Below are 26,745 nucleotides of genomic sequence, written 5' to 3'. Positions count from 1 at the left end.
TTACCATGTACTTTTATGATCTTAAAGGCAAAGATCGAATAAAGTTTTAGAACAAGACCTTGCTTAAATTGCAAAAAAGGAGACAGGTCTGCTGTGCAAAGGGAGGTGGTTTCACAGTCTCAAGGTACATGAAGAGAAAGTAAATTTGTTGTGTGTCTTTTTGAGCTGTTAACTCTCCTCCGCTAACAAGTGATCTAGAACAATGAAAATAGGAATCCAGAAGCAGACAGCCACATGAAAAAACAGAGAAGCAAGATTTTTTTGTTGTTGCTGGGATGATGGTATCCAGTAAGAAGCCATCAACCCAGTCAAAATAAATAAATCTACTGGCTCCAAGGTGATAGGCAATCAGGTGATGTGCATCCATTTAAAAAGGAAAAGGACTACCAAAAGAGTTTGCCACTTTATGGTCCTAGACATAAGCTTGAGCCCCTCTTTCGCCAATCCAGACAGCTTCACCTCAAACACGTTGCAATGCAAACAAGACTTAAGGTGCCATCGATATTTAAAAGCTTTAGGACACACCAGTTCAAGTACTCATCACAAGCCCCCATCCAGATATAATGAGTTAAACAGCTGAAAACGTTGCGCAATAATTTGATGAAGTACAACCAGAGCAAGGGCTCAAAAGACAACATAGTAATGGGGGGGGGAGAGTGGGAGTCTAAATGTGTTTTCAGAAGTAAAAATATATATATATTAAACTTTACACAGCTCTTAATCAACATTTTTCATAGCTGGTCTTTCACCTACTGGATAAAACCGATTCAGAACAGTCCGCTACAAACTTGTGTTAACAATTCAGTTCCTTGCTGTCTAGTAGTCTACATACAATGCTTTATGTCGTACAAGCATTATAAACTGCACCTAGTAAGCATAAAATTAACAAAATGTACATCATTTCTCAAGTGGATTGACAGTTTACTGGAAGTCAACCCAAGGTGCAGTACGCATACTCGGTATTATTTGCATGGGTAGATAACCTCACTGAAAAGCTAGATATTCACCTATCAGAGAAATGGGTGAAATACCTTTAACAGTTAGATAGCTAATTCAAATTTAAATCAATGCATTTACTTCTGGTTGTCCAAAAGTAGACTACACAGATGTTCAATGGTGAAACACGCGATATGGAGGTCCTTGGACAGAACGGATATCAGGAAACCGCTTATACCACTTTCAAGGACAGGCAATCATAATGATGGCATTTTTAGAATAACAACATTTTAAGAAAGGTAAATCATGTAAATAAGGTAATAATAATACTTCCCAATGTAATCTAAACAAGTTTACAGTTTCAAAATGATTCCTTGTTATTTCTAGCATCAGTTAAGCCTTTGTGGAAAAGAGGAAATGCTATAATCATGACTAACAAAGAATATAAAAGTGAAAGCATGTGACAGTAAAATAGAAATGGCAGGTTTATAAAAACACTTGGATATCATAAAAACCCACCAAGAGCATTCTGAAGTGACGGGGACAACACAAAAATGTTTGGTATTACATAAAGTAAAGAAATGAATCAAGATGCATTAGGCAATCATACAATACCTTATTTTATAAATAACAGTTTTCAGTTAGTAATAACAAAAGACATATGGTCTGTGTCCCATATGCCCTAAAGCAGAACCTGACTGACTGCATGTGAGCAACTTACACAGCATCTCTGGGGGTACGAGGTCTGACAGCATTTTGCAGCTACTCTTACCTTCCAATCCTAGAATAAATAATCACTACAATAGGCCTTACAGAAAAAATCACCTTTGGTCATTCTGGAACTTGTGTATTATGTGTAGAGCTGGTATATACAAAGTATTCAGGCTCTGAAATCTATATAAACAGCCCACGAAACCAATAAACAGACTGAAAAATTGATTTATCTCGGCAAAATAAAAAAAATGCAAAGATTAGGTTTTAAGACCATTTATTATTTTCATGGAATTGACACTGCTATTGGTGACCCCAATGCACCGTTACATACCAATGTAGTCAACATAATGTAAACTGTAACTATTCCATCAAGATTCCCATGCAGTTATATAAATTACAAAATTGCAAATTGGTTGTTATTAAAATGGAAGGGCCCTGAAAGAGAACGTGGGATATATATAGAAAATTAGAGTTTCAAGGCTTACCTCTTTAAAAATCACAGTTTACATGTTTTTACTTACATTTTCATGTTTTAAGAAATACATCAAGTCTAATGCATAGCTTCTAAAACTCAGCAAAGAGTTTAGATAGGCCAATTAGATCAGGGCACGACAAACTGTCCACTGGAAAAGGATCTTTGGAATAAGTGCCATAAAACAAAACCTATGTTTTCAAGTAACCATGCTAATCTATCAGCTCGGAATTTTTAAATATTCAAGGAGGGTACGAAAAACCTTTTCTCACAGAAGCCAAAGAGAGAGGTGGATAACCAAATTCACTTACCAGAAATCGTAATAGAGAATGTTTTTTTTCATGTGTATAATTGTAATACGGCTACTTTTCTCATATTTTGTATAAATAACATACAACAATGCAAGATTAAGGTCACCTTCGACCCAGTTACCAAAGAAGGAGGTTCTTTGAGTTATGAAGATTCACAACATATGGTTTCACAAGCAGATTAAAAAAAATTAAAAAACGCAATCCATTTGGGTGCATAATCAGTGACAATTCTACCTAGATGAGGTTCACTCAATTGAGTTTCTTTAATAAATCTTCTGCAGAGTAATCTTGATTACTTACCACTTTGGAGAAGAAAAAAAAAGGCTTTGCTAACTTTAAAGTTGCGTACTGTTATTTGACTAATACACAAGGAGGGTAGCTGTTCCTGGAAAGTAGAGGACTGGTTGGAGTGTAAATGGAGTGAGGGAATCTTCCTTATTGGAATATGGTGCCCTCCAATAAGTCAACCATGATGGATCAAAGAGGTACCAGAGAATCTGTCAAAAACATAAGGTTTTAGTTGAGAAACATGAAAAGTAGGAAGAACTTTTTAAGAGTCAAGAAGGAGCAAACACACAGTGGCAGGATTAACCTTGTGGGTGACAGAAAAGGGACCCAAAAAGAGGGGGCTAAACTTAGAATTTCAACTCTTAGAAGGCGAAAATTGGGAGGATAACCATACCTGATCTCAAACCTGATAATCCAGTTCAGGACGCTGATGTTTATCAGAATATGCTTTCATCATATCCCTGGCTAATTGTAAGTTCTTCGCCACTTGTTTTATCTTGTAGACAAAACAACGGAGACTACAGGAATGGATGCTAGGCACTCTTGTTACCGGAGGTCACGATCTGGGTTGAAACCCTTGCAAACAGAACAAGCATTGGCATAGCCAATAGGTCTAGCTTTTGGGACCTTATAAGTATTAAGTTATGCAGCACAATATCCTTTGCGCAACAGCATTACTGTTGCATGGTTAAACACTTATAAGGTCCCAAAGGCAAGACATATTGGCTACAATATACTTGTTTTTCTTATTTTATGTCTCACCTCATTCGGTGCTTATCTTCAAACGTGCCCATTCATTTTGAGGAACTCCTGTGTGTGCTGCACAGGCCATAAAGTCCCTCTCTGAATGGGTCTGACATTCTGCTACTGGCACTTGCTATAATCGCAGCACCCACGCTTTACTTTTAACATGGTTAAAAGTAGGGTGCGGTGCCAAGATTATAGCAAAAGTAAAGAAATAGATGTTTTTTTCTATTTCTTTACTTTTGCAGCAATCCGGCACCAGCGCTTTACTCATGGTTAAAAGGTAAAGCGCTGGTGCCACGATTGCTGCAAAAGTAGAGAAAGAGATAAAAACATCAATTTCTTTACTTTTGCTACAATCGCCGCACGGGCGCTTACTTAAAAGGTAAAGTGCCCCCCCCCCTTCCCCCCCCCCCCCCCCCCCCCAATATAGAAATAAAACTAAAAGAAAAGGAACATCCAGGGACTTGAATGCCCTGGATGAACGGGGGCTGGGAAGCAAATGAACACCACGGAGTGGGATGGCGCGCTAAAAGTTAAAATTTTTAAAAAGCATTGGCCGCGAAAAAGACACGGCCACGAAAGTGAAAGTGATCGCGGCTGTAAGGGTGACAGTATTATCTAAGAGGAACTCTGCAAAAGGAAGAAAAGACACCCAATTGTCAGCAGTGGCACTACAAAAACATCTCAAGTAGTGTTCTAAAGTGTGGTTGGTGCTCTCAGTAAGTCAATTGGTTTGTGGATGAAATCCTGAAGTCACAGCTCAGGATATACCCAATACTAAGCAAAAATCTTTCAAAAAATTAGATGAGATATAAACTGTGGGGCTCGGTCGGAGGTTATTTTCTCTGGACATCCATATAATCTGTTAACATCACACAGAAAATATTGGTCTGCTTCCTTGGCACTGGGTAACTTTGTTAGGGATGACACATGGGCCACCTTTGAAAAGGAATCCACCACAACCATTTTGTAGTTTTGCCCTCTGAGATGGGTAAGTCCACAATGAAATATATCCCAGTAGAAAGCAAACAACCAGTGGCCACAGGTAAGGGTTGTAGTTAACCAATAGGTCTTTGGTGTGATACTTTTGCTTGGGAACAAGTCTGACAACAGGACACATAACTCTTGGTGTCCTTCACTATGGATGGCCACCAAAAACACAGCAATTCCAAGGTATTTTAAACCCTCTATGACCAGCAAATTCATTATCATGCCATAATTGAAGGACAATTTTATCTGCACTTGCTCAATGAATGAGGTTATACTCAGAAGCACTCCGTCAGGAGATCGTATGGTTTGTTGAGAAATCATGGTCTCCTCAGGGAATCATCAGGATAGAGCATATGCGATCTAATTGGCAGTTCCCGGAACAAATGTCACATGGAAGTCAAACTAGGAAAAGGCATAAGCCTACCAAGCCTGTCTACCATTGTGACATTGAATGGTTTTTAAAGATTTACGGTTACGATGGTCTGTTATTATTTCAAAAGAATACCTGGCTCCTAATAATAGATATCTCCATTTAGCGCACACCTCCTTCATGGCCAATGATTCACTTTATAATACTGAAGAGTTTCGCTCAGCAGATGGGGGAACAAAAGTAATAGAACAAGGGATGTTCCTGAGAGTCATTATCTTGTCTCTGTAAAAGAACCACCTCAGAGCATTCTCAGATTAGTCTGTTTCTACCACAAAGGGTCAGGATGTCGAAGGACGGGTGTACAGGTAATTGCCATCTTTAGATACCGAAAGGACATCTCAGCACGAGGATCCCATTGGAAACCGTGGCCCAGATTCTCCTTCTTGAGGAAACAGGAGATTTCAGACGAGTAGGTAGAGAAATGCTTTATGAACCGCCAATAAAAATTGGCAAAACCCAAAACACATTGGGTTTCCTTGACAGTCTATGGAGCTGGCCAATCAAGAACTGCAGTGACCTTACTAGGATCTATACTCGAGGGACCGCGTCAACCAGACAGGAGGAGGCATCGCCATCGTCCACAGAAACACCATCCGCATCAAGACCAACTCCGACAACACCCTCACAGCCGCCGAACACCTTCACTTCCAGATACACACCGACCCCAAGACCACACTCAGAGGCACCCTCATCTACAGACCCCCAGGACCCCGCACTCAATTCAGCGAAGACATTGCAGACTTCATCAGCCAGCACGCCCTCCCCTCCGCTGACTACATCCTCCTAGGGGACCTCAACTTCCACCTGGAGAACAACAACGACAACACCACCACCCTGCTGGACAACCTCGCAAACCTTGGACTCAAGCAACTGGTGAACACCCCCACCCACTACACCGGACACACGCTGGACCCAGTCTTCTCCTCCAGCAAGTACATCTCCTTCACCTACACCACCGGACTCCACTGGACAGACCACAACTGCGTCCACTTCAGCTTCAGAAAAACCACGACTCACCACCACCCGCAACAGGCTCCCCGGAGGAGATGGAACAAGATCACCACCGACTAGCTCACCACATCACTGAACCAGAACCCTCCCGCCAGCTCAACAGACCCCAACCAAGCAGCCAACAACCTCAGACAATGGATCACGAACTGCGCTGATGACCTCGCACCTCTGAAAATCCATCCCAGCAGGCCCGGCAGCAAGAAAGCCTCCTGGTTCAACGACGACCTCAAGAACTCCAAGAAAAACTGCCGTACCTTCGAGAAAGCCTGGCGAAAAAACACGACCACTGACAACTTGACGCCCTCAAGCACGCCTCCCACAAACACCACCAGCTGATCCACACCACCAAGAGGACAGCATTCAAGGAACGACTAGACAACAACGCACACAACAGCAAGGAACTCTTCAGCATCGTCAAAGAGCTCTCCAACCCCAGCGCCGGAAACAACGACATCACTCCCTCACAAGACCTTTGCGACTCACTCGCCTCGTTCTTTCACCTCAAGATTGCCGAGATACACAACAGCTTCGGCGCACAAACCACGCACCCAACCACCGAACCTATGCCCCCCACCACCACCCTCTGCGCCTGGACCCCGGTCAGCACCGAAGACACCATTCACATGATGAACACCATCCACTCCGGATCACCAACCGACCCCTGCCCCCACCACGTCTTCAACAAGGCAAACTCCGTCATCGCACCCCAACTCCGGGACATCACCAACTGCTCCTTCGACACCGCCACCTTCCCGGAAAGCTGGAAGCATGCCGAACTCAGCGCCCTCCTGAAGAAACCATCAGCAGACCCTCCGACCTCAAGAACTACCGCCCCATCTCGTTCCTCCCTTTTCCTGCCAAAGTCATCGAGAAGACCATCAACAGACAGCTGGCCGCCTTCCTCGAGACAAATGGGTCCCTCGACCACTCGCAATCCGGCTTCCGAGCCAACCACAGCACCAAGACCGCCCTCATCGCAGCCACTGACGACATCCGAGCCCTGCTCGACAACGGGGAAACAGCGGCCCTCATCCTCCTGGACCTCTCCACAGCGTTCGATACTGTCTGCCACCACACCCTAGTGCAGCGCCTCAGCAACATCGGAATCCAAGAAAGGGCACTAAACTGGATCATCTCGTTCCTCCCCGGAACAACCCAGAGAGTCCGCCTCCCCCGTTCAGATCCGAGGCCACCGAAGTCATCTGCGGGGTATCACAAGGATCATCACTCAGCCCCACCCTCTTCAACGTCTACATGAGCCCCCTCACAGCCATCGCACGCCAACACAACCTCAACATCATCTCCTACGCCGACGACACCCAGCTGATCCTCTCCCTCACCAACGACCCAGCCACCGCCAGAACCAACCTACACGAAGGGATGAAAGACGTAGCCGAGTGGATGATGAACAGCCGACTGAAACTGAACTCAGACAAGACGGAAGTCCTCATCCTTGGATCATCACCCTCTGCCTGGGACGACTCCTGGTGGCCCCCCCACCCTGGGCAGCGCACCCAAACCCACGGACCACGCACGCAACCTGGGCTTCATCCTGGACTCCTCCCTCTCGATGACCAGACAAGTCAACGCCGTCTCATCATCATGTTTCAACATCCTACGCATGCTCCGAAAGATCTTCCGATGGATCCCCACCAAAACCAGAAAGACGGTCACCCAGGCTCTCGTCACCAGCCGACTGGACTACGGAAACACCCTCTACGCCAGAACCACAACCAAACTACAGAAAAGACTCCAACGCATCCAGAACGCCTCCGCGCAACTCATCCTTGACATCCCCGACACAGCCACATCTTCGGACACCTGAGAGACCTGCACTGGCTACCCGCCAGCAAGATAATCACGTTCCGACTCCTCACCCACGCACACAAGGCCGTCCACGACCTGGGCCCCAGGTACCTCAACAACCGCCTGACCTTCTACACTCCCACCCGCCAACTACGATCGACCAGCCACGCCCTCGCCGCCGTTCCACGCATCCAAAGAGCCACCAAGGGAGGAAGATCCTTCTCCTACCTGGCAGCCAAGACTTGGAACTCTCCCCCCATCCACCTCCGCCTGACCCAAGACCACCTCTCCTTCAGGAAGCAACTCAAGACCTGGCTGTTCGAGCAGCAGCGGACCCCCCCCCCCCCCCCCCCAGCGCCTTGAGACCCTCCGGGTGAGTAGCGCGCTATACAAATGCCTTGATTGATTGATTGATTGATTGATACGGACACCCATGACATTTAGTATGAATCCCAGGTGCTCAATTTCTGGTTTCTCAAATGGGCACTTTTGTGGTTTGCAAGTTAAATGATTATTCCGTAATCTGTTTAACACCTCAGAAACATGTTTTTTTAAACCGTTTTTATTGCAGGATAATAGTTTAGTTCACATGTGTACAATATTCCTTCTCCACAGGTGTCAACATGCTCCCCTCCCTTCTTGGAGTGTACACAGCCAATAAGCCCACAACCCGGAGGTAGGTCGGGCGGCGTCAATCAGTGGGTCATCCTGTCTGCCATCTTGCGCATGTGACTTTCGATATACTCGGAGTAGTACAACGTGCTTTTGATATTTTCGCCCCGCACCGCTCTAGCAACCCCTGCCCCCAGCCCCCAGCCCCCACCCCTTCGACCCAGCTCCCCTACCCTCCCCAATCAACCTCTTCCCCCCCCCCCCCCCCGAGTGCTCTGCCCTGCGCCTAAGCTCTACCGTAATGTGCAAATGTGTGTGCTATCAGGAGTGGTGATGTCTTGTTGGGAATGTGTTCCTGGTTAGTGTCGGGGGTTCTACTTCGCTCGACTCAGAGAGGCTGCCCTCCTCTTCCATCATGCGGTCTCGCAAAGCTTGCACTAGCATCTCTCATTCCATGGCCGCTTCCAATGCTCTGTCGTCTGACCTACGGCGGGCTAACTGGTATCTGAGCGTGCTTTCGCTCGCAGCCCACCTAAGCATTTCGTTGGTCCACCTCCTTAGTGTTGGGCATTGTTTTGATTTCCAGTTCCTAGTCAATTCTCTCTTAGCTAAGATCAGTCCCATATCCACAAATTTGCTCGAAATCTTGTTTTTGGGTGTGTGCGGAAACTAATGTAACACGCCCACCACTTTGGTGATATGCAACTCCCTTTCGGTAACAGTATTCAGAGTCTCAATAAATTCCCTCCAAAAGTCTCGCAGATGTGTGCAGTCCCAGAGCAAATGTCCCAGGTCCGCCCCCACTGCGTTGCATCTGGGGCATGCTGCATCTGTCACTCCGAAATACCTCTCAATCCTCCTGGGTGTGAGATAGGCCCTATGCAGTATGTAGAAATGGATTAACTGGAAATGAGCGTTTCTTGTGCTCTTTCTCGCCCGCCTCACTATCTGTGCCCATGTGGTATCCGGGATCTCAGTCTCCAGCTCAAGCTCCCAAGTCTCTTTCAGCTTGGTCAGGGGTTGCAGCGTCTCGCGTAACATTCGCGAGTAGAGGCATGTCACAGCTTTATACATGCCGGCCACCATAATTGTATATTGGCAGGCCATTGATGTCGGGGGCTCCTGGATCCCTTCCCCCCAGTGTGCTTGCATCGCTCGTGTTACGGCCGCATGCATCAGGAAATCCCCCCCTCTGGAGGTCAAAGCGGTCCTGCAGCGTTTGGTAGGGGATCAATTCACCGTTCTCATATAGGTCCCCCAGTATCTGCAGCCCTGCATCCTCCCACCCCTGCAGCCTCGGCCAGTCAAACACCTCAGAAACATGTTGACAATGGTCAGATAAATTCTTAGAAAAGATCAGGATATCATAAAGATATATGATGACATATTGATAGAGCAGGTCAGGGAAAATGCTATCCATTAATCTCTGGAAGACTGAAGGAGCACTACAGAGACCGAATGGCATAACTCTATACTCAATGACCAAATGGGGAACGAAAAGCTGTCTTCCACTCATTGCCTTCTTTCATGCGTATCAGTTGGTACCGTCCATTAAGATCTAGCTTGGTAAATATACCAAATTCTCAAACAACTTCAGAGATCTCCCTAATAAGTAGAAGAGGGTTCTGATCCTTAATTGTTATCTAATCAACTTTCTGGAAAAGCAAAAACAAAAAACCAGACACAAGGTCTGAGATCTTTCATCTTCTCAGAAATGAAGAATAAGGGAGCTCCTGCAAGTGAAGCAGAGGGCACTATGAGACCGCTTTCTAAGTTCTCCTTTAATTGCTGCTAGCACATCCTTCTCAGAATTAGATAGGGATTATACCAGACTAAAGTGGATTTCATATACAGGTTTCAAGTCGAATGCACAGTCACATGAAACGAGTGGGGGGGGTAGTAACTCCTTCACTGTATGTTATGAGAAGACATCTAAAAATTCCTGATCGAGTTCAGGAACAACTACAAGAGTAGCCACCAATGGAGTCTACATCTGTTCACTTGCCACATCGGAACTGACTGGTTCTTGCAGAGCTTTCAAACAGCATTGGTTGCAATACAATAGAATGAACTCAAGAGATAGTATGAGCGGCTCAGTTGAGCTATAGATTATGTAAACACAGCCACGGAAGTTCTAGAATGACTATCAAACTTAATCAGATTAAAACTGATTTGCTCATGATTATTGTAGATCATCATATGAAGTATTGCTGAAAATTGAGTAGGCATATGCTTAATAAAATGGGTGCAAGGACACACTTTTTTTACATCCATGGTGCATTTACCTCCTTGTGCTACTACTTCACTTGCACACAAAAAATGCAATAATGCAAGCTTCTTTAGCAAGTATAACAGACCTTCCTTCCTATACCGAAATGCCATTATTTTATGTCTAGCCCTAATAGCTATAGCTTCTACCAGCCACTCTAACCACAAACATTATCACATACATAATAATAGTGATAATAAATATCCTAGAGAAGCTTCGGCCCATTCCCTGTCTGCGATTTGTGGTAGGTGTTGTCAGGCAATATAAGTGATGGCATTCAGCCAATTTGCCATCCGCGTCTGTATTCAGGACATCAAGAGGAAAAGGAGACCATTTCAAGCCACAAAAGGTGTCCTACAGAAGGGCTCTCCGGGGAGTAGCACAAGCAGCGAGGCTGGATACAGAAGCACGCCTGCACAATGTTATGTTAAAAGGATTTTTACCGCGCATGGTCGCCAGTCAGTTTCATGGCGCTCATAGACAAAGCGGGGAGGATAGGCAGTGAGGTTTATTCGTAGGCTAGCTGGAAGAGATGGGTTTTGAGAAGTTTGCGAAAGCAGGTGTAATCGGGACAGAGTCGTATAGTAGAGGGAAGGGAGTTCCAGTTCAAGGAAAGTAAATGCAGTATGAAACTTCATGAGTTGTGCTTGGCACATGAGGTGCATCCGAGGCATACCCCTGTGCTGGTAACCACACTGGCTGTATGTGCGTCATTGCATCCAGGAAGTGAAGCTGGAGTGGAGCTCTTGCAGTTTGAGCCCCTTTATGTGACAGTACATACTCCCTCTGCTTCAACCACTGCCATTGGATGGGCTCAACAATCCCTCCGCCAGCAGTGTACTCAACTGCTTCTTCGAAAGCAAGGGCGGCTGACCGCGCTCACCTGTAAGCTCCCTTGGGGTGTTCCTTCTTGGTTTGGTTTCCCCATCATGTGAATCCCTTATCAACAATCACAATGAACAGCCCACGCAGTTCCAATATGCTAAGGGACTGCCTGCTCTCTTCTCGTACTCCGACCCATCTATCCAGACTGAATTCCTTGCAGCTCCCAATCTTCTCTGCATCTGTGACTCTACTCTTCAGGTTTTGGTTCCCGTAATCAGCAACTCTGTGCCATCGCTAAGGGCTGGCGATGCAGGTCACAGCTCTCCAATAATGGATTTCACACTAAAGGAGTCGGCATGTGCTGAGAGAGCCAGTGGCAGGTATACACCAACACAATGTCTATACTTCCATGGACAGCCACACTGGAGTCTATGTAGGGGCCCCAACTTGGTTATGTTTCTGCATAGGCAAGGTTTTTTTTTTACTGCCCCACTTTAAATACTTTGTTTAAAATGATTATGTGCAAATTATTTAAGAAAAAAAAGTTTTGCACTTAAGTACAAGCATTGAACAGCTAGAACCATTTGTTAATATCAATCAAATGTTAGTTCTCTTATTTGTTACAACTATCCTTGGTCCCAGCTAGAAGCTTCTTGCTCATATGTGTAGCTGCAGTTGAACCCGCCCCTTCCAGCCATTCACATTACAAAGTACATCCGGGGACTTTACAGGTTTAGCTTCATAGTGCTAAGCATTAATGACCCGCATCACAACTGTGGATGTCATGCCCTACTTTAAATGGGGAAAATTCCGGTATTGGAACATAACACTTATGTTAAAGGAAAAGGTGAGCTATGAAAATCAACATTAGCATTATTGAAGAAGCCCACACAAATAACACTCTGCAAAACGGTGAAGACAGTTCCACTATCCCAGTTCACTAACACAAAGACATTTCACACTGCAGATTTCTCTACCAGCAGGATCACTTTGTGGAAACCACGACATTTGACGACCATTTAGGTTTTGGGGGGAAAAAAAGCAGAACAGACTTAGTCTGCTATCTGATCACAAAACAAAAGTTTTTTATCAAGAGATATAATTTTGGAGAGGATAATTAGGGCTGCAATAGAGCAGACCAACTGCCTCAACACCCCAGTCTACCATCTCTGAAGGGATCCCCTACCCTAGTGGAAGGACATGCAGCAGGTTGGTAGATACACCAAACGCAACATTTCTTTACAGTAGGTGAAAGCAAAAGAATCAGTCCCAAATCCTGCATCTCCCCAACTCCCACAGTTTTACTCTCCCACAACAAGAAAGCAGAAGTTGATAAAAGAACGTCAGTTCCTCTTTTCATAGTCTATACATTAATTGGCTCACTTAGTAAGGCCAAATACACCTTTTACGTACAGGTTATACTATTATTAAATTAAATCAAATGTGAAGATGATTGCATATCTGGGAAAAGTTATAAAGTGCAAACAGTGAGAAACACACGTAACCTTCTTACAAAGAAACAAAAACCTTTCCATAGCAACAGTTAAGAAAAAGGTAGACCTGCATTGATATTTTGCACAAATCTGAAGGAGTAAATAGATAGCCAGGGAACACAAGAGCATACAATGTAATGTAAAATCACAAGATGCTGTACTGAACGTTTTACTCATTGACGTAACACTCCAAGAGCTCACAATAAATCTCATCAACACTACACTAACAACACACTTCAAGACAAACTAATACGGAGCTACCTACATGCTATACACGGACTGCTTCAATACCATTCTCGTTCTTACCTCCAGTAAGACCAGGTCACTTCGCTCTCTCTCCTCCCCCTTCGTTCTCAAACTTCATATTGATTGGCTACAACCCCCACCCATCCCATTACATTGAGGCACTGACCCATTATACTCAGGGGCATGACTCCCTACTTTAAGTGCTATGTGTACAAGAAATTATAAATCAGGGTGAATCCCTATAGGACTGAGTCACTTGGCAAAATACAATCCACTGCACTTAAGGCAACCTGCTATTGTCCACCCCCAAAAAGTTCATTTTCATAATTTTGCACTATAATTATTTCAGGTCTAAATTAGGTTAATATATCTATCCATCTTATATTATATATGGTAAGCGACTTTACCACATTATAAAACAACACACAATATGTTTAAGGAAAACGTTTTTTTAATGGGTTGATAGGATTAATACACAAACATTAGATGTAATACTACATAGTAACAAATAGTAAAAGGATGAGAATAACTACATGTTAAAAATTCAAAATAAATGTATAGGCACTCACTAGGACAACAAAAAAGCAATTTGAAATCAGTGATCCATAAAAACTAAACAATGTGAATTTATGTGGGTCAAAACTGTACCATAGAACCCATGCGAAGGGCATCAATCAGTGGTCTAACAATAGCCCCCCATGGTGCGGGGAAGCACTGAGCTTCAGGGGGCCCCCTCTGGCACGGTGCTCGGGATACGCAGAGAGCTACAGACTAGTTCCGGAGCGTGGGGGGGGCCCTCTATGTACTTTGAAAGGAGACCCCCCCCTCATGTTTCATTACACCACTGGAATCAATCACACAAAGATCACCCTGTTGGTAGAACGAATGATGGTAAGAAAGGGATACTGTACAGGAATTTGCAGAAATGAGGCCTTCTATTGCATTTGGTTTTTCCTTAAATTGAATCTATGATCTCCAGGAAAGGCTGTGTTCTCACATTGGGTACAAGCGATCAGCTCATACATCAACAAATATTAATTTCAACATTAGTCCAAGCTGTACAGATAACAAAAAAGAGTAGACCTTATGTTTTGCACTTTGAGAAATGAAAACATTATAAAGAATTGCAGTTTTGAAAATGGTCTAATCTATAAACATTCTTACCTCCGACTCATTAAGGGATCCAGATTTCTTTTTGAGCCTTTCACATTTTCGTAATTTGCAGATTTGGTGACTAGTTCTTCGATTAATACAATTGTAGCATGATCCGCAGGCTTCTTTCCTCATACATGGGGTACACAGTCCACAGCGCTTCCTTTTTTTGCGGATCTGCCCCGCCGCCTCTTTACTTTTCCGAGCATCACCCTTTTCTTCCATCACCAATGTATCTACAAAGCCCTCCAGCATGTTTTTATCTCCACAAATGTCATACAGTTCCTGTGCGGTTTCATTAATATGCATTGGCAATTGGATGGTTTCCATGATCGTGTCAGCAAAGGGTGCACTTGTCAGAAAAAGCTATCCAAGGAAAAACGCTGAACAGAATTAAACTCAATGTCAGAAGAAAGTTAGTAATGGCCACTTAAGTGTTTCAATTGGGGCTCTTGTGCCATTTAAAAATATATTTAGAGTAAAAATTAATTAAAAATGTGGTCTAACTGGTAAATTTACGCATATCCTTCATGTGTAGGAGCATGCATCACACACACTCCTCATCTGGTTTCACAATTTAGTATTTCTCTCCACTTGGCGTTTTTCTTCCTTTCTTCGGACTCTCTTGTCCCAAGAAACCAAGCAACTTCCATCATGTCAAACATTATGAATGAGATGTCTTTCCTCGTCCTCCCATTTGGTCTGAAGCTCTGTTAAAACGCAGTGCTGATCCAAAAACCATCTTTTACTCAGCATGGCTAGGGCGCTAGGAGGACCAGCCAAAGAAAGATTACCTAAAAAAGAAAAGAAAAACGAATTCAATGTGTGCATTTTTTATGGAATTAATTAGAAATGTGTTCAGAATTAGAATCCACAAAGGTGACCACAGTAGCTGGAAAAAAAAAATGACAAAAAATGCAAAACCTTTCAAGAGTTCCAGATAGGCGGGTACAAAACAATTCACGCCTGTATCAGGTAAGAGGATCTCAATATACGACTGACCTGCTCCACTTTGTAAATTGTGCATGTTTTACGGGAAGGCTGCCTATTAAATGCCATCTTGTTTGGGAAATTACTACATGGCTTAATGATACAGGGTAACTAGGACACACTATACCAGAAGCAGATCGAGTTGATGGGGCCCATCTTCTTGGATGCCAAGCCAAAACATTGTCACTTGGAATAAGGACAACCTTGGTGAGATTCGGAGTATCTCCTTTATTAGTCTTCTAATTTGAATGTTTATATTGTCTTTAAGGCTTCCCCTTCATGCTTCACACAGCTCCTGCTTGCAGCCCTTCTTATGCTATCCTGATTTCGTGGTGCACTCAGCCTCACCAACCTCAGCAATAACCTGTTATGGAGTCCCTTTCATTGTCCACACAGCACAATCCTGACCCAACTGTCTACACTAAATGAGAAGAAAGACAACATTTACAGCACCAAACAGAAAACGTCATAGTGTCTGCCGTGAATAGGAAACCATGGAGTACTACTGCCTTTGTCCTGGAAAAGGAGCTTTTAGAAAGGTTCACTCAAAAGTCAGACTTTCAAAAATAAAATTGTTTTAGATGGTTTTTAAGGCATTAAGGTGTGCTTAGACAAGAGCCACTAACAGAAGCCACCTTAGAAAAGTAGCATCTGTCACGGAAGCAAAGCGGCCAATGAATGCCAACATAAAAAGGCCAGCTCCCTACAAGCTATCATATGAACCAATTGAATTTTATCCATGTTGGGATGCTTGCTCCAGAAAACGCATGTGTATTTCCGAGAGCAGTTGTCTCTCCTACACCCACGCCTATCAGCCATACTCCCCCCAAAGAAGGGCTTTATTCACAGCAAAGAGAAAACAACAATTATGACACAGCAGCTCAATGTAACATCACACTAGGTAAGTAAAATATTAATGCAGGGATTACGGTGCTGCACCAGTCACATACTTAGATGCAGACAACTCTTTCATGTGCTTTACATTTATTATAAAGGGATTCGAGGCACAGGATGAGTGCGGTTTGCTCAGCGAGTTAAGTCTAGGAAGCAAACCTCCGGAGCCATAGCCTTAGATGCAACACCAAGGTCTCAATCACCAGTACGAACGGAACATAAACATTATGTATGACAGAACTTGTCAATTTTTCACCATCTGTCGATTGTCAGCCTCTTTACTGCTGTAGTACTTTTGCTTTTTTTCTTTTACATTGCAAAAATGTTACTGAATGAGTTACCCTAGATGCTTCCATGCATTGGGTCAAATTGACTTATTTTTTTAGCAGGGTCTAGTTTAAAAAAAAAAAAAAAAAAAAAATAGTGCCCAGCTTCGCAATTATGTTTGCAGGTCACTGGGGCTACACGTAATATTATGGAATTTAAATTGAGTCAGGGGATCCACGTTACTTTGTTGTTGATCTGAGGCATGAATTAGTTCACAGGGTTTTGTCTCTTCTTTGTATCTGGGTACCCCAATATGCAAGTTTTAAGACTTGGTTTCTGCAACTTGAGCCAAATTCTTACAGCAATCATGAGGCCTTCAGCCCTGGAATTATACGGATGGTAAACACGGTCCTAGAGTTGTGTTATTTAGGGGCGTGCGTGTTAGGCCTATCGGATGGTAGCTGTGCTAGTCAATTTGGCCTATCGGATGGTAGCTGTGCTAGTCAATTTCACATCTTGTCATTCCATATTCTCCGTAGACATGTAAGGTGTGTGTGTCTATCTAGTTTAAATACCAAAATATAAAGTGAATACTAAGATACAGACAGTGGAGTGTGACGCGTCGTACAGAGAGGTGCTGACTTAGCAGATAGTCTCTGTAGATATCCTACTACAAAGTTGGCTTCCTAGGAGAGGCACTGCACTGGATCTAGTTTTCTGGGAGGCACTGGTCTCTGCCATGTGCCTCAAACTCTAATAGCTTAGGATAGGGGTTCCTGGGCACCTGCCTTCCTTCTCCACCAATAGAAAGGAGCTGAAAGTGTTCCTAGTGTAGCAAAAAGATCCCAATGTCTTCTGGTGTAATGAGGGTCCACTAAAAGATTGGAGACCATAGGCATTTCCTCTCCCTGCTGGGACTGTATTCAAAAGTTTTAGAGGTTTTTTAGGTCTCGCCTGAGACAGCAAGACATTTAGTAAGTGGCTTTTAAAAGTGCCACCAGAGGCTTTTGCTGGCCTCCAGCTTGCGTTCACGAGCTTGTGCACGTGCACAGCTGCCATCTGTGTTTTTATTGCTGTAATCAGGCTCCTCTGCTTGCACTACCCCCTCCCTTTTCCCCCTCCCTCCTGGTCAGCTTAATTGGTCTTTTCTAGCTGTGAATCATGCTCCTCTGCTCGCACTCCCCCCCGCCCTTATCCCCGTCACTCTTCATCAATTTCATTTGTATCTGTCACTGTGAATGCTTCTGCTTCCACCAGGCACACACACCACCAGCCGTCAGTGCACGCTCCTACCAGGCACACACACCACCAGCCATCAGTGCACGCTCCCACCAGGCGCACACACCACCAGCCATCAGTGCACGCTTCCACTGGGTACACACACCACCAGCCGTCAGTGCACGCTTCCACCGGGCACACACACCACCAGCCGTCAGTGCACGCTTCCACCGGGCACACACACCACCAGCCGTCAGTGCACCCTTCCACCGGGCACACACACCACCAGCCGTCAGTGCACACTTCCACCAGGCACACACACACCACCAGCCGTCAGTGTAGCAGGCAGGCTCATCTCAGAGTTTCTTGGTAAATATGTGTTTGATGCCTGGGAGGGATTGGGTTGAGTTTCCTTAAACCATGCTGAGTATGCAGGTGCAGTGCATGAACTCCTGTGTGAGTGAGTTGTGCCGCCTGGGGCTACTCACTCCACACTTGTAAATTGCACCAGCACCAGTGTTTTTCTCGTTTGCAAAGTTCAGCGCATGCGCACAGCTAGGCAGCCCCTACACCCCCGGGAATGACTGCTTCCTACAACCAGAATGAAAGAACATTCAGAGCAATGAAAACAAGTTCATTTGATGCAAAGAACTGTTAACAAAAACCATGTCCAGCTATTGTAGATCTAGCAACTTGAACAAAACAAACAAAAAACAAACAAGCATTGGCATAGCTAATAGGTCTCACTTTTTGGACCCTATAAGTATTTAGTTATGCAGCAGAACATCCTTGGTGCAACACCAACTGTTGCATGGCTAACCACGTATAAGGTCCCAAATGCGAGACCTATTGGCTATGCCAATGCTTGTTCTTTAATGCTACTAAATATATCAAATAAAGTGTAATCAGCAGTAGAATATGACCAGACAAACCAACAGAAAGAAGTTTAACAGAGAAAGAAATTCTTAAACTGAGCTCATGTGATATTACAAAGACCAACCAGCACGTTTAGACTGTATATAATGTTGGTAGTAAATGTGCCAGGTGTAAATAACCAAAGCAAACAGCAATGATTTCTGGTTATCCTAAACAAATAACACATTTCAGGGATAGTTTCAAACCTACAAATTTCAGATCTAATTTAAGAACCATATGACGACATTTTGATGCTACACACACAGCTGCTGAATGGTCTTTAAACACTAAGACATAAGCAGAAGAGGGTAAATCTGTAAAATGTTCTGGTGTGTTCAAACAGGCCATGCAACCGACTCAAACACCCTTGAGGGGGGCATCTAACTTCGGGAAAGGGTGTTGGAATCACATCCTAGAATCAGTGGCGTAACAAAGACCCCAGCAGTGCGGGGGCCCTGAGTATAAGTACCCTGACCTGAGCACTCCTAAGTGCATCCAGAGGGGAGCCCCTCAAGTATGGTTACGCCACAACCTAGCATGGGTGAAGGAGTACTACACCCTACAGAGAACTATTCAAGTTGCATTAAGCCACAGCACCCTTCCAAGAAGCAGCCCATGGTCATATCAGCTGACTTAGTAGTGAAAGCAGCAAAAGGACATAAACCCCGTTACAAAATATTACACAAGAGAACTTAATAGCAACAGAACAAGTTCTGCTAATGAGCCAAAACACACAGTCTACTACTCCTAGACTTAATCTCATACAAAATATTTGGAATGTTCTAATGGTATTATGGGTATCACAGTATACTACAAAGCACAAAGAAAATTTCTGTTAAAAATATTTTTTTATTCATATAAAATCAAAAATCATACTAAGACCTCCCTAAGGGTTACAATCTAAAACAATATATATATATATATGGTGTGATCAAGCTCCCCAGTGGAGTGAAACGCGTTACCCCTCAATAAATGTTTTGAACCTGCTACTCACTTGAGTTGGATTATTGGAGAGCTTCATTTGCCTGTCTGCTGTGGCGCTGCGAGGTCTGCACCCTACTGCTGCCTGTCATCCATTGACAGGCGGGGATTTCTTCACATATATATATATATATATATATATATATATATATATATATATATATATATATATATATAAATAAATATAGGTGTCTCTTTAGCAACATTGAAAAATTGAAAGCTTTTTGCATATTTGAAATAAACAAAATATTTCAATATTTGGAGTATTTGTTTCATGTATACTTGATGTTGTATTTGTGTGTATGGTTTTATGGTTCACATCATAAAAATTGCTTAAGCCACGGTTCCCCAGCATCCAATAATGACTTTCAGTAATGATTCAGCGGGGTCCACAGAAGTCAAAAGGTTAAGAACCACTGTGTTATGTTATTACTATTTGCTGAGCGCCATTTTCACCTTCGGTTTCTTAGCACTTATACAGATACCACGTTGAAAGGGAGCACAAACCCATATTACTTGTAGTATGCCTGTTTAACTAGCCAGGTTTTCAGCTGTTTGTGGAAAGATCCAAAATTCATCTCTTGCTGAATGTCATCAGAAAAGGGCTCAAAGATCGTCTATGCCAGATTGATATCACAGATGTTGCGCTCAGATGGATGGCATCATCTCTCACATCATCTGCGGTGTCTCCCAAGGTTCATCCCTCAGACCAACTCTCTTCAAGGTCTACATGACACCACTCACAGACATTATCAGACCACACAACAACATCTCATACGCCAACAAAACTCAGCTCATCCTTTAACTCTCGGCTGACACTACCTCGACGAAGACCAACTTTCACAACTGTATGAAGAATGTTTCAGCCTGGATGATGGACAACTGCCTGAAGCTCAACATAGACAAGACTGAAGTTCTGATCTTCGGCAACCACAACACCCTCTGGAATGACTTGTGGTGGGCATTGGACCTCGGACCCACCCCTATGCCAAAAGACCATGTCCGCATCCATGGCATCTTCCTCGACAGCAAACTCTCCATGAAGCGTCAGGTCAACACGGTCTCCTCACACTGCTTCCACAAGCTCAGCAAAATATTCTAGTGGCTCCTCAGCACAATGAAGATGGTAACGCAGGCCCTAATCGCCAGCCGATTGGACTACGGCAACGCACTTTTCAGGCACCACCACCGAACTCATGCAAAAACTCCAGACGAGCCAGAATGCAGCCTCCAGACTGAAAACGCAAGAGAACTGACATCACACAACACCTGAAAGACCTCCACTGGCTCCCGTCGAGAAGAGATGCAATTTCAAGCTCCTGACCCACACCAACAAAGCCCTACATGACCAAGGACCCGCCTACATGAACACCACCAACCCCCCCCCCCCCCTGGATCCTCAGCTCCACACACCTCGCCCAGATCAGTTGCCTACACCACTGCTGCAGATTGAAGATGGAAAGATTCTAATGAATTTATACAAAGAGCCAACAGACCGGAATACCCTATTGCAGTACAACTCCCACCATCCCAGGAATTTGCGGGATAACCTGCCATATGGACAATTTTTGCGTTTACGCAGAAATTGTTCTAGACGCAAGAAATATTTCAAAGAAAGTGAGGCCCTCATTAGTAAATTAAAAGAGAGGGGGTACCCTAGAGGTTTACTCAATAGATCCCGCAAAAACGGGCATGGTACCGCTCCAGGGAAACACTGTTAGAAGTACAAGAGAAAAGTGCTGAAATGGACAAACTCATTTGCGTTACAACATTTAATACAAGGATCCATTAGATCTCGAAAGTGGTTAAAAAATACTGGAACCTAGTGGCCATGAAATTGGAATGCCAGAACCTCCTATGTTCTCATATAAACGGGCAAAAAATTTTAAAGATCATGTTGTATCATCTTTCTTGGAGACTACCAAACCTGGTGACATCAGAAGCCAACTGGGCTTACAACCAATTATAGGGCATCAGAGATGTGGCCATTGTAAAGTGTGCAAACACACCAAAACTGGAAATTCTTTTACATATGGATCAAAACAGTACACGATGACAAGGTTTACAAACTGTAATAGCCAGAATCTTATATACGCCATTAAATGCCCATGCCAACGAATCTATGTGGGACAAACGACTCAACGAGTAAAAAATAGAATCATGCAACATCAGAGTAGAATTTGTTGTAACACACAAGGGGCGCCAATAGTGGAACACTGCAAAATGGCAAACCATACGCATGAAGACCTAGAATGGTGGGTCATAGAGAAAGTGGTCTTACACCAGAGAGGAGGGAACTTGACTTCCACTTTCAATTACAAAGAGTGCTTGTGGATACATATTCTTAATTCAGTAGCACACGGTTTGAATGAACAAGAAGGGACCTACATACAAATGAGTAAACTATGAGATTACTGTAAATTTGGGATAGATTACATGCAGTTACGCCCAATAAATATAAACCTTTTAGGTCTATGTTTAATACTGCGATACATTGTATGTTCTATATCATAGGAATGCAAGAACACTTCTTATATACCATAAATGTTGCTAATACCATTTATGAGAAGTATATAGTTACATTAGATGCTGTAAATCCTTAAAGTGTTCATGACGTGGATATTTATTGTGGTATGCGCTTATGTTCCAAATTATATAAATGAAAGAACATTCCACATATAACATAAATGTTGCTAAAATGACTAATGAGAATTATATACCTACATTGGATGCTGTAAATTAAAACAATGTTTATGATGTAGATATTTATTGTGATAAACATCTATTATCTCATATATTCGGGAATAGAAACATATTATTGCGAAGTAGGTCTCTAATTTCAATACGTTGTATTTGTATACAATATCTTTGGTAACTCGAGATCTAAGAGTCAATATTAACTCGAGTCGCTTCTTAAATTCCAGTCCGAGTTCTACAACACTCCCCTCATTACGTCGCTTACGGGTGCATGGTCACATGAAACGCGTCAAGTTTGGCTTAAATGAGACTCCGTAACGGCCAAAACTCAGTATTCACGATTTATTTCGCGAAGGAGAGAGAGACGTTCCTCTGACCTCTGAATAGTAAGTAGGATTCAGTTCTACAGTGCTCAGGTCAGTACCATGCCTGACACGAGAACCACCCACGTTAATACATTTCTATCGTTTAAATAGTGCACTTTGCCGTCTAACTCGTTTATATGCACCGCACATCGATGCGAATTGTTTAAATTGCATGTTATTCGTAACACTCTCTCAACTTTAGTGTATGAGAGGCTGTGCTCGAAGCATTTTTCTTGGCCTCGACAACAAGCGTGCACTTCAAGTTCACTTTCCATGGAATTATAGCGTTTAGCCTAACTGCACCGCGAAGACCTATCTATCTAATTCACGGATACAATAGAGCCTAGGCATTCTGCACAATTATTGACTTCTAAAGCCCTATCTAGTTATTGAGTGCATGCAATAATTCCGTTTTTGTAACAATTCAGCACAAATATAAGGCCCATTTATAAAAATCGCTACAGTTTTTCTAAAACCACGAATCTATAGAGAGCCTGATTTAAGTCTTCCTCTCCTTTCCTGTTGTCACAGGTGATCGCATTGCGGCACTTTAACAAGTGACTTTCTATGTTAGCGCTCGCCGACCTGAGGGCTGCGTGGTGTGAAAGCTCCTATTTGCTGGGCAGGAGGCTTGACGATGTGTTACTATCAATGGCGCTTCTACCACCGACTTCTTCCCCACGCAGTACTGATCTGCTTTCATTTGGCTCCAACTGTGCTACGATGTTACCGCCCGAACACATGGGAGATGTTTCTTTTGGCAACGCTACACTGTTTCCATCCTTGCTGGATATCAAGATTTCATCCGGGGCAGTGCAACTATTGTTCACAGAGCCGTCAGTGCAGCGACTGTCTTTCCTGCAGATTTGTTACCCGCAGGCTCCGTTACTTTTGTATCTCACTCTGGAATGCCTGTCTGCCCTGAATTTGCCACTCTCTCGGGACAGTGAGACTGAATGTGCTTGGCGGAATACATTTTGCCCTTTGATAACTCGATTCTGCCGAGGGCGGCCATCTTGCTCCTTTGTTTTATCTGCGGTGGGCTCAGGCCGGGATCCAGGGCTGGGCGGACATTTGCGATCGGGCCAGGGCTAGGAGTCTCTATATTCTGCACTGTGTTGGACTGTCTGGTGGAGTCTCGGACTTTGGCGCTTCCTCTGCACGTGCTACAGTAATATCCCTTCCCATCTCGATTTGTGATTCAAGCTTACTGTGATTATTCATGTATGGGGTGGAATAGTGTAATGTTGGTTGGGGAGTTTTGGGGACATTGGATTTGGCCCCCCTCCGGTAATCATGAATCTATCCTTGCTACTGTGTATGGGAAGGGAGATGTTCTTCGGCTGGCGGAGTCCGGGAGATTTGGTATTTGGTGGGCTCCTCCCCACTTCCCCTTCCCTTTTTCCTTCTCTATGAGAGTTTTAGATTAGATTAGTCTTTTCTTACTCTCTAATTCCTTATGTGGGTTCTCTTGGGGCGACAGGCACGTTAGTAGGGGGGGGGGTGGGCCGTAGCCTCTTCGACGTGCAGGGTGGGGGGTTTGGGTCTTTACTCTCTCTTTTTGTTTCTATGGCCTTCTTCTTATCTTCTTTCTTATTTTCTCTCTCTTCCTATATATCTCGGGTCAGACGGGAGGTTGGGTTTGGTTCCTCACGGGACGTTCTTTGTGGTTAGCGTCTAAGTCTGTATCACATGGTCTATTGATTCCATTATCAAGATTTTGATTTACTGCATTTTCATTGAATGCTTACAGAACTTGCTTTTCCTTCCTTTTTCCATTATTGTTTGAGGGCGCATATCCTGTCATGACTTTTCCCATGTAACGAGTGTCCTTCTTATGTGTCATTGGATCCTTTCTTGTTGCTATATAATGAACCCTTCCATATCCTATCATACTGTAGACAACCTAGATTGTAACTCCTGATGTGATATATTGATTGGGCGGGCGCCAATTGGGGCGACATCTATTCCTGCGCTTGTGTGTCCTTATTGTAAAAGGTTTACGCCAATCCTTTGTTAGCGATGTATAACTTGTAGATCTCCTTCATGTGGCTCGCCCACTCAGCTACCCTGTCTGACTTTAGGATGATTCGTCAAAAACATAAAATGAAACCCTCTTTATCCTTTTTCCTGTGACTCCTTGCAAATCCATCGTAGTGTTCTTACCTTTTATTTGTTGCAGCGCAAGGTTCCCTGGAATGGTTGTATGTTGTCATAGCGGCCGGCCCGCAGTGGTTGTAGGCTGACGCTGTGTACTGTGTTCACAAAATAAAGGTTTTCAAAAAAAAAAAAAAACAAGTGACTTTCTGCTTCTCTGCCGGCTGGTGGATGAATCGTTTGCATAAATTGCACAAGGTAGTTACGAATATTAATACGTCCTAATCTTAAATAGCGGTTTACTAAAAATTTGGTAGTCAAGCGTAGTAAATATGGAACCTCACTTACAGATCTCGTGAAGTGAATGAACCCTGAGGAGTGAATATTGTCGGCTGACAGATCCTCCTATCCTAGTCTCAGAAATAGACATAGGTCTTTGAACCCTACAGATGAGATAACCATAATGGTTACAATCTTACCACTCAGTATATTATAACACACGCAAGACGCTAAAAGCCTTTCCTTTCCCCCATAGGTTGTCCAGTTGTATTTTTAATCCTGATGAAGACCCGAGCTGGTTGTGAAAAAACAAGCACCGTAACATTGGGTCGAAACGTCAACGTAGTACTCCCCATCAGCCCCTACTAAGTTTCAACCACAACCAGAAAATTGTAATAGGGTTGTAACCATTGTACTGTAATTTTTGGACTGGTTTTTTAATTGTCATTATGTATGTTTACTTGTGAATTGTAGTAAATGTCACTGTTTCACGTCTATTCACTCAATCACGTATAAGTCAACTGTATGCTTTTGTTGAATTTTGTTTAGGACAACCCCTTAAGTATATGTATATCAGTGTCGTTTATATAAATAATGATTTATAAAATAATGAATATACAGGATTGAATCCAAAAATGGTGTGTTTGCTTAGTTTTTAATTGGATATTTGTAATTCCAAAATAACACTGCAAATATTATCTGTCTTAAGGACAAACAAAGCAATTGTTTTTCTTCCCAACAGAACCATTTTTGCATATATACACCACTGCTGCGCCTGGAGGACGCTCCTTTTTTCCATTTTGCCAACAAAGCAATGGTACAGCCTCTGCACCGCACCAGCGCTGATCGACTTCAGGAAGGGGCTAAAGACCTGGCTCTTCGACTAAGACCTGCAGCAAGCGCCCGGATACCATCTCGTGCGACAAGCCACTCTCAACTAGAATTACTTGATTGATTTATTCCACGTGGTGAGAGCCACCCCAGAGAAAACTATGGCCCCGGCTCTCCGTTTATGACATTTTGGGACAACAAGCAGTTTGCCTCTTTAGATCCCTGGGTACAGCAAGGTATGCATTTCTTGATTCTCTCCACAAAAAAAATGGAGAGGTCTTATTCAAACTTTTGAACACCATGCAACACAACTTAAAATAAATATGCTTCTTTATGAGAAGACAGCGTAGTTTTCTAGTACGGTGTAACATAGGCGCGTTGAGGAAAGAAAAAAAATAAACCTTGTGCCCTCGTTTTGGATGACCTGAAGTACGTGCAGGACAGTAGGAATGACTTTAAGTATGTGCAGGACAGTACTTGGGAGTCCTGCATAAACAGAATTTCAGTAATCATGTCTCTACACAATTACTGAAGTCACAAAGAATTTCCTTGCCTCAATACATAACAGAGGAACGCTTTTTCTCAAGGTTTTTAGTAGAAAGGAGCATTTAGATACTGTGGACCCTACCTGGTGAATTAAGGCCGATTAGGAGTTTGGCAGTCTTGGAGCGGGCAGTCACACTACAAGACTGCCAACCCTGCAGTCAGTCCACCCAATTACGAGTTGTAATCCTGGTGGGCGGTCCTGCGGCAGGGGTCCCACAGCAGTGCCTTTCTAAGGCTCATAGGAGAGCATTAGAAAGGCACCGCAGTAGGAGTGTTGCAGCCCATTCCTGCACGCACAGTAATGTCTGTGCAGGAACAAGGGTGCAGAAATACAGGGGGGCACAACATATGTGCCTCCCTGCA

The 26,745-nt window shown here is 43.7% G+C and overlaps 1 protein-coding gene across 1 annotated transcript in view; it reads right to left on the bottom strand.

The window, feature by feature from the left end:
* The window catches only part of TET3 (tet methylcytosine dioxygenase 3), a 412,490-nt gene that overhangs the window by 378,271 nt on the left and 7,474 nt on the right, over nucleotides 1–26,745 (bottom strand). The window contains exon 2 of the mRNA XM_086943576.1: nucleotides 14,315–15,096. Within this exon, the coding sequence (XP_086799702.1) occupies nucleotides 14,315–14,632 (318 nt within the window). The 5' untranslated portion in view covers nucleotides 14,633–15,096. The remainder of the gene's footprint in view (nucleotides 1–14,314; nucleotides 15,097–26,745) is intronic.

Source organism: Lissotriton vulgaris, chromosome 11 (assembly GCF_964263255.1).
Source record: "Lissotriton vulgaris chromosome 11, aLisVul1.2, whole genome shotgun sequence".
Classification (NCBI taxonomy): Eukaryota; Metazoa; Chordata; class Amphibia; order Caudata; family Salamandridae; genus Lissotriton; species Lissotriton vulgaris.
The sequence above is the reverse complement of the archived record's forward strand: the minus strand, read 5'-3'. Positions and strand labels throughout refer to the sequence as shown.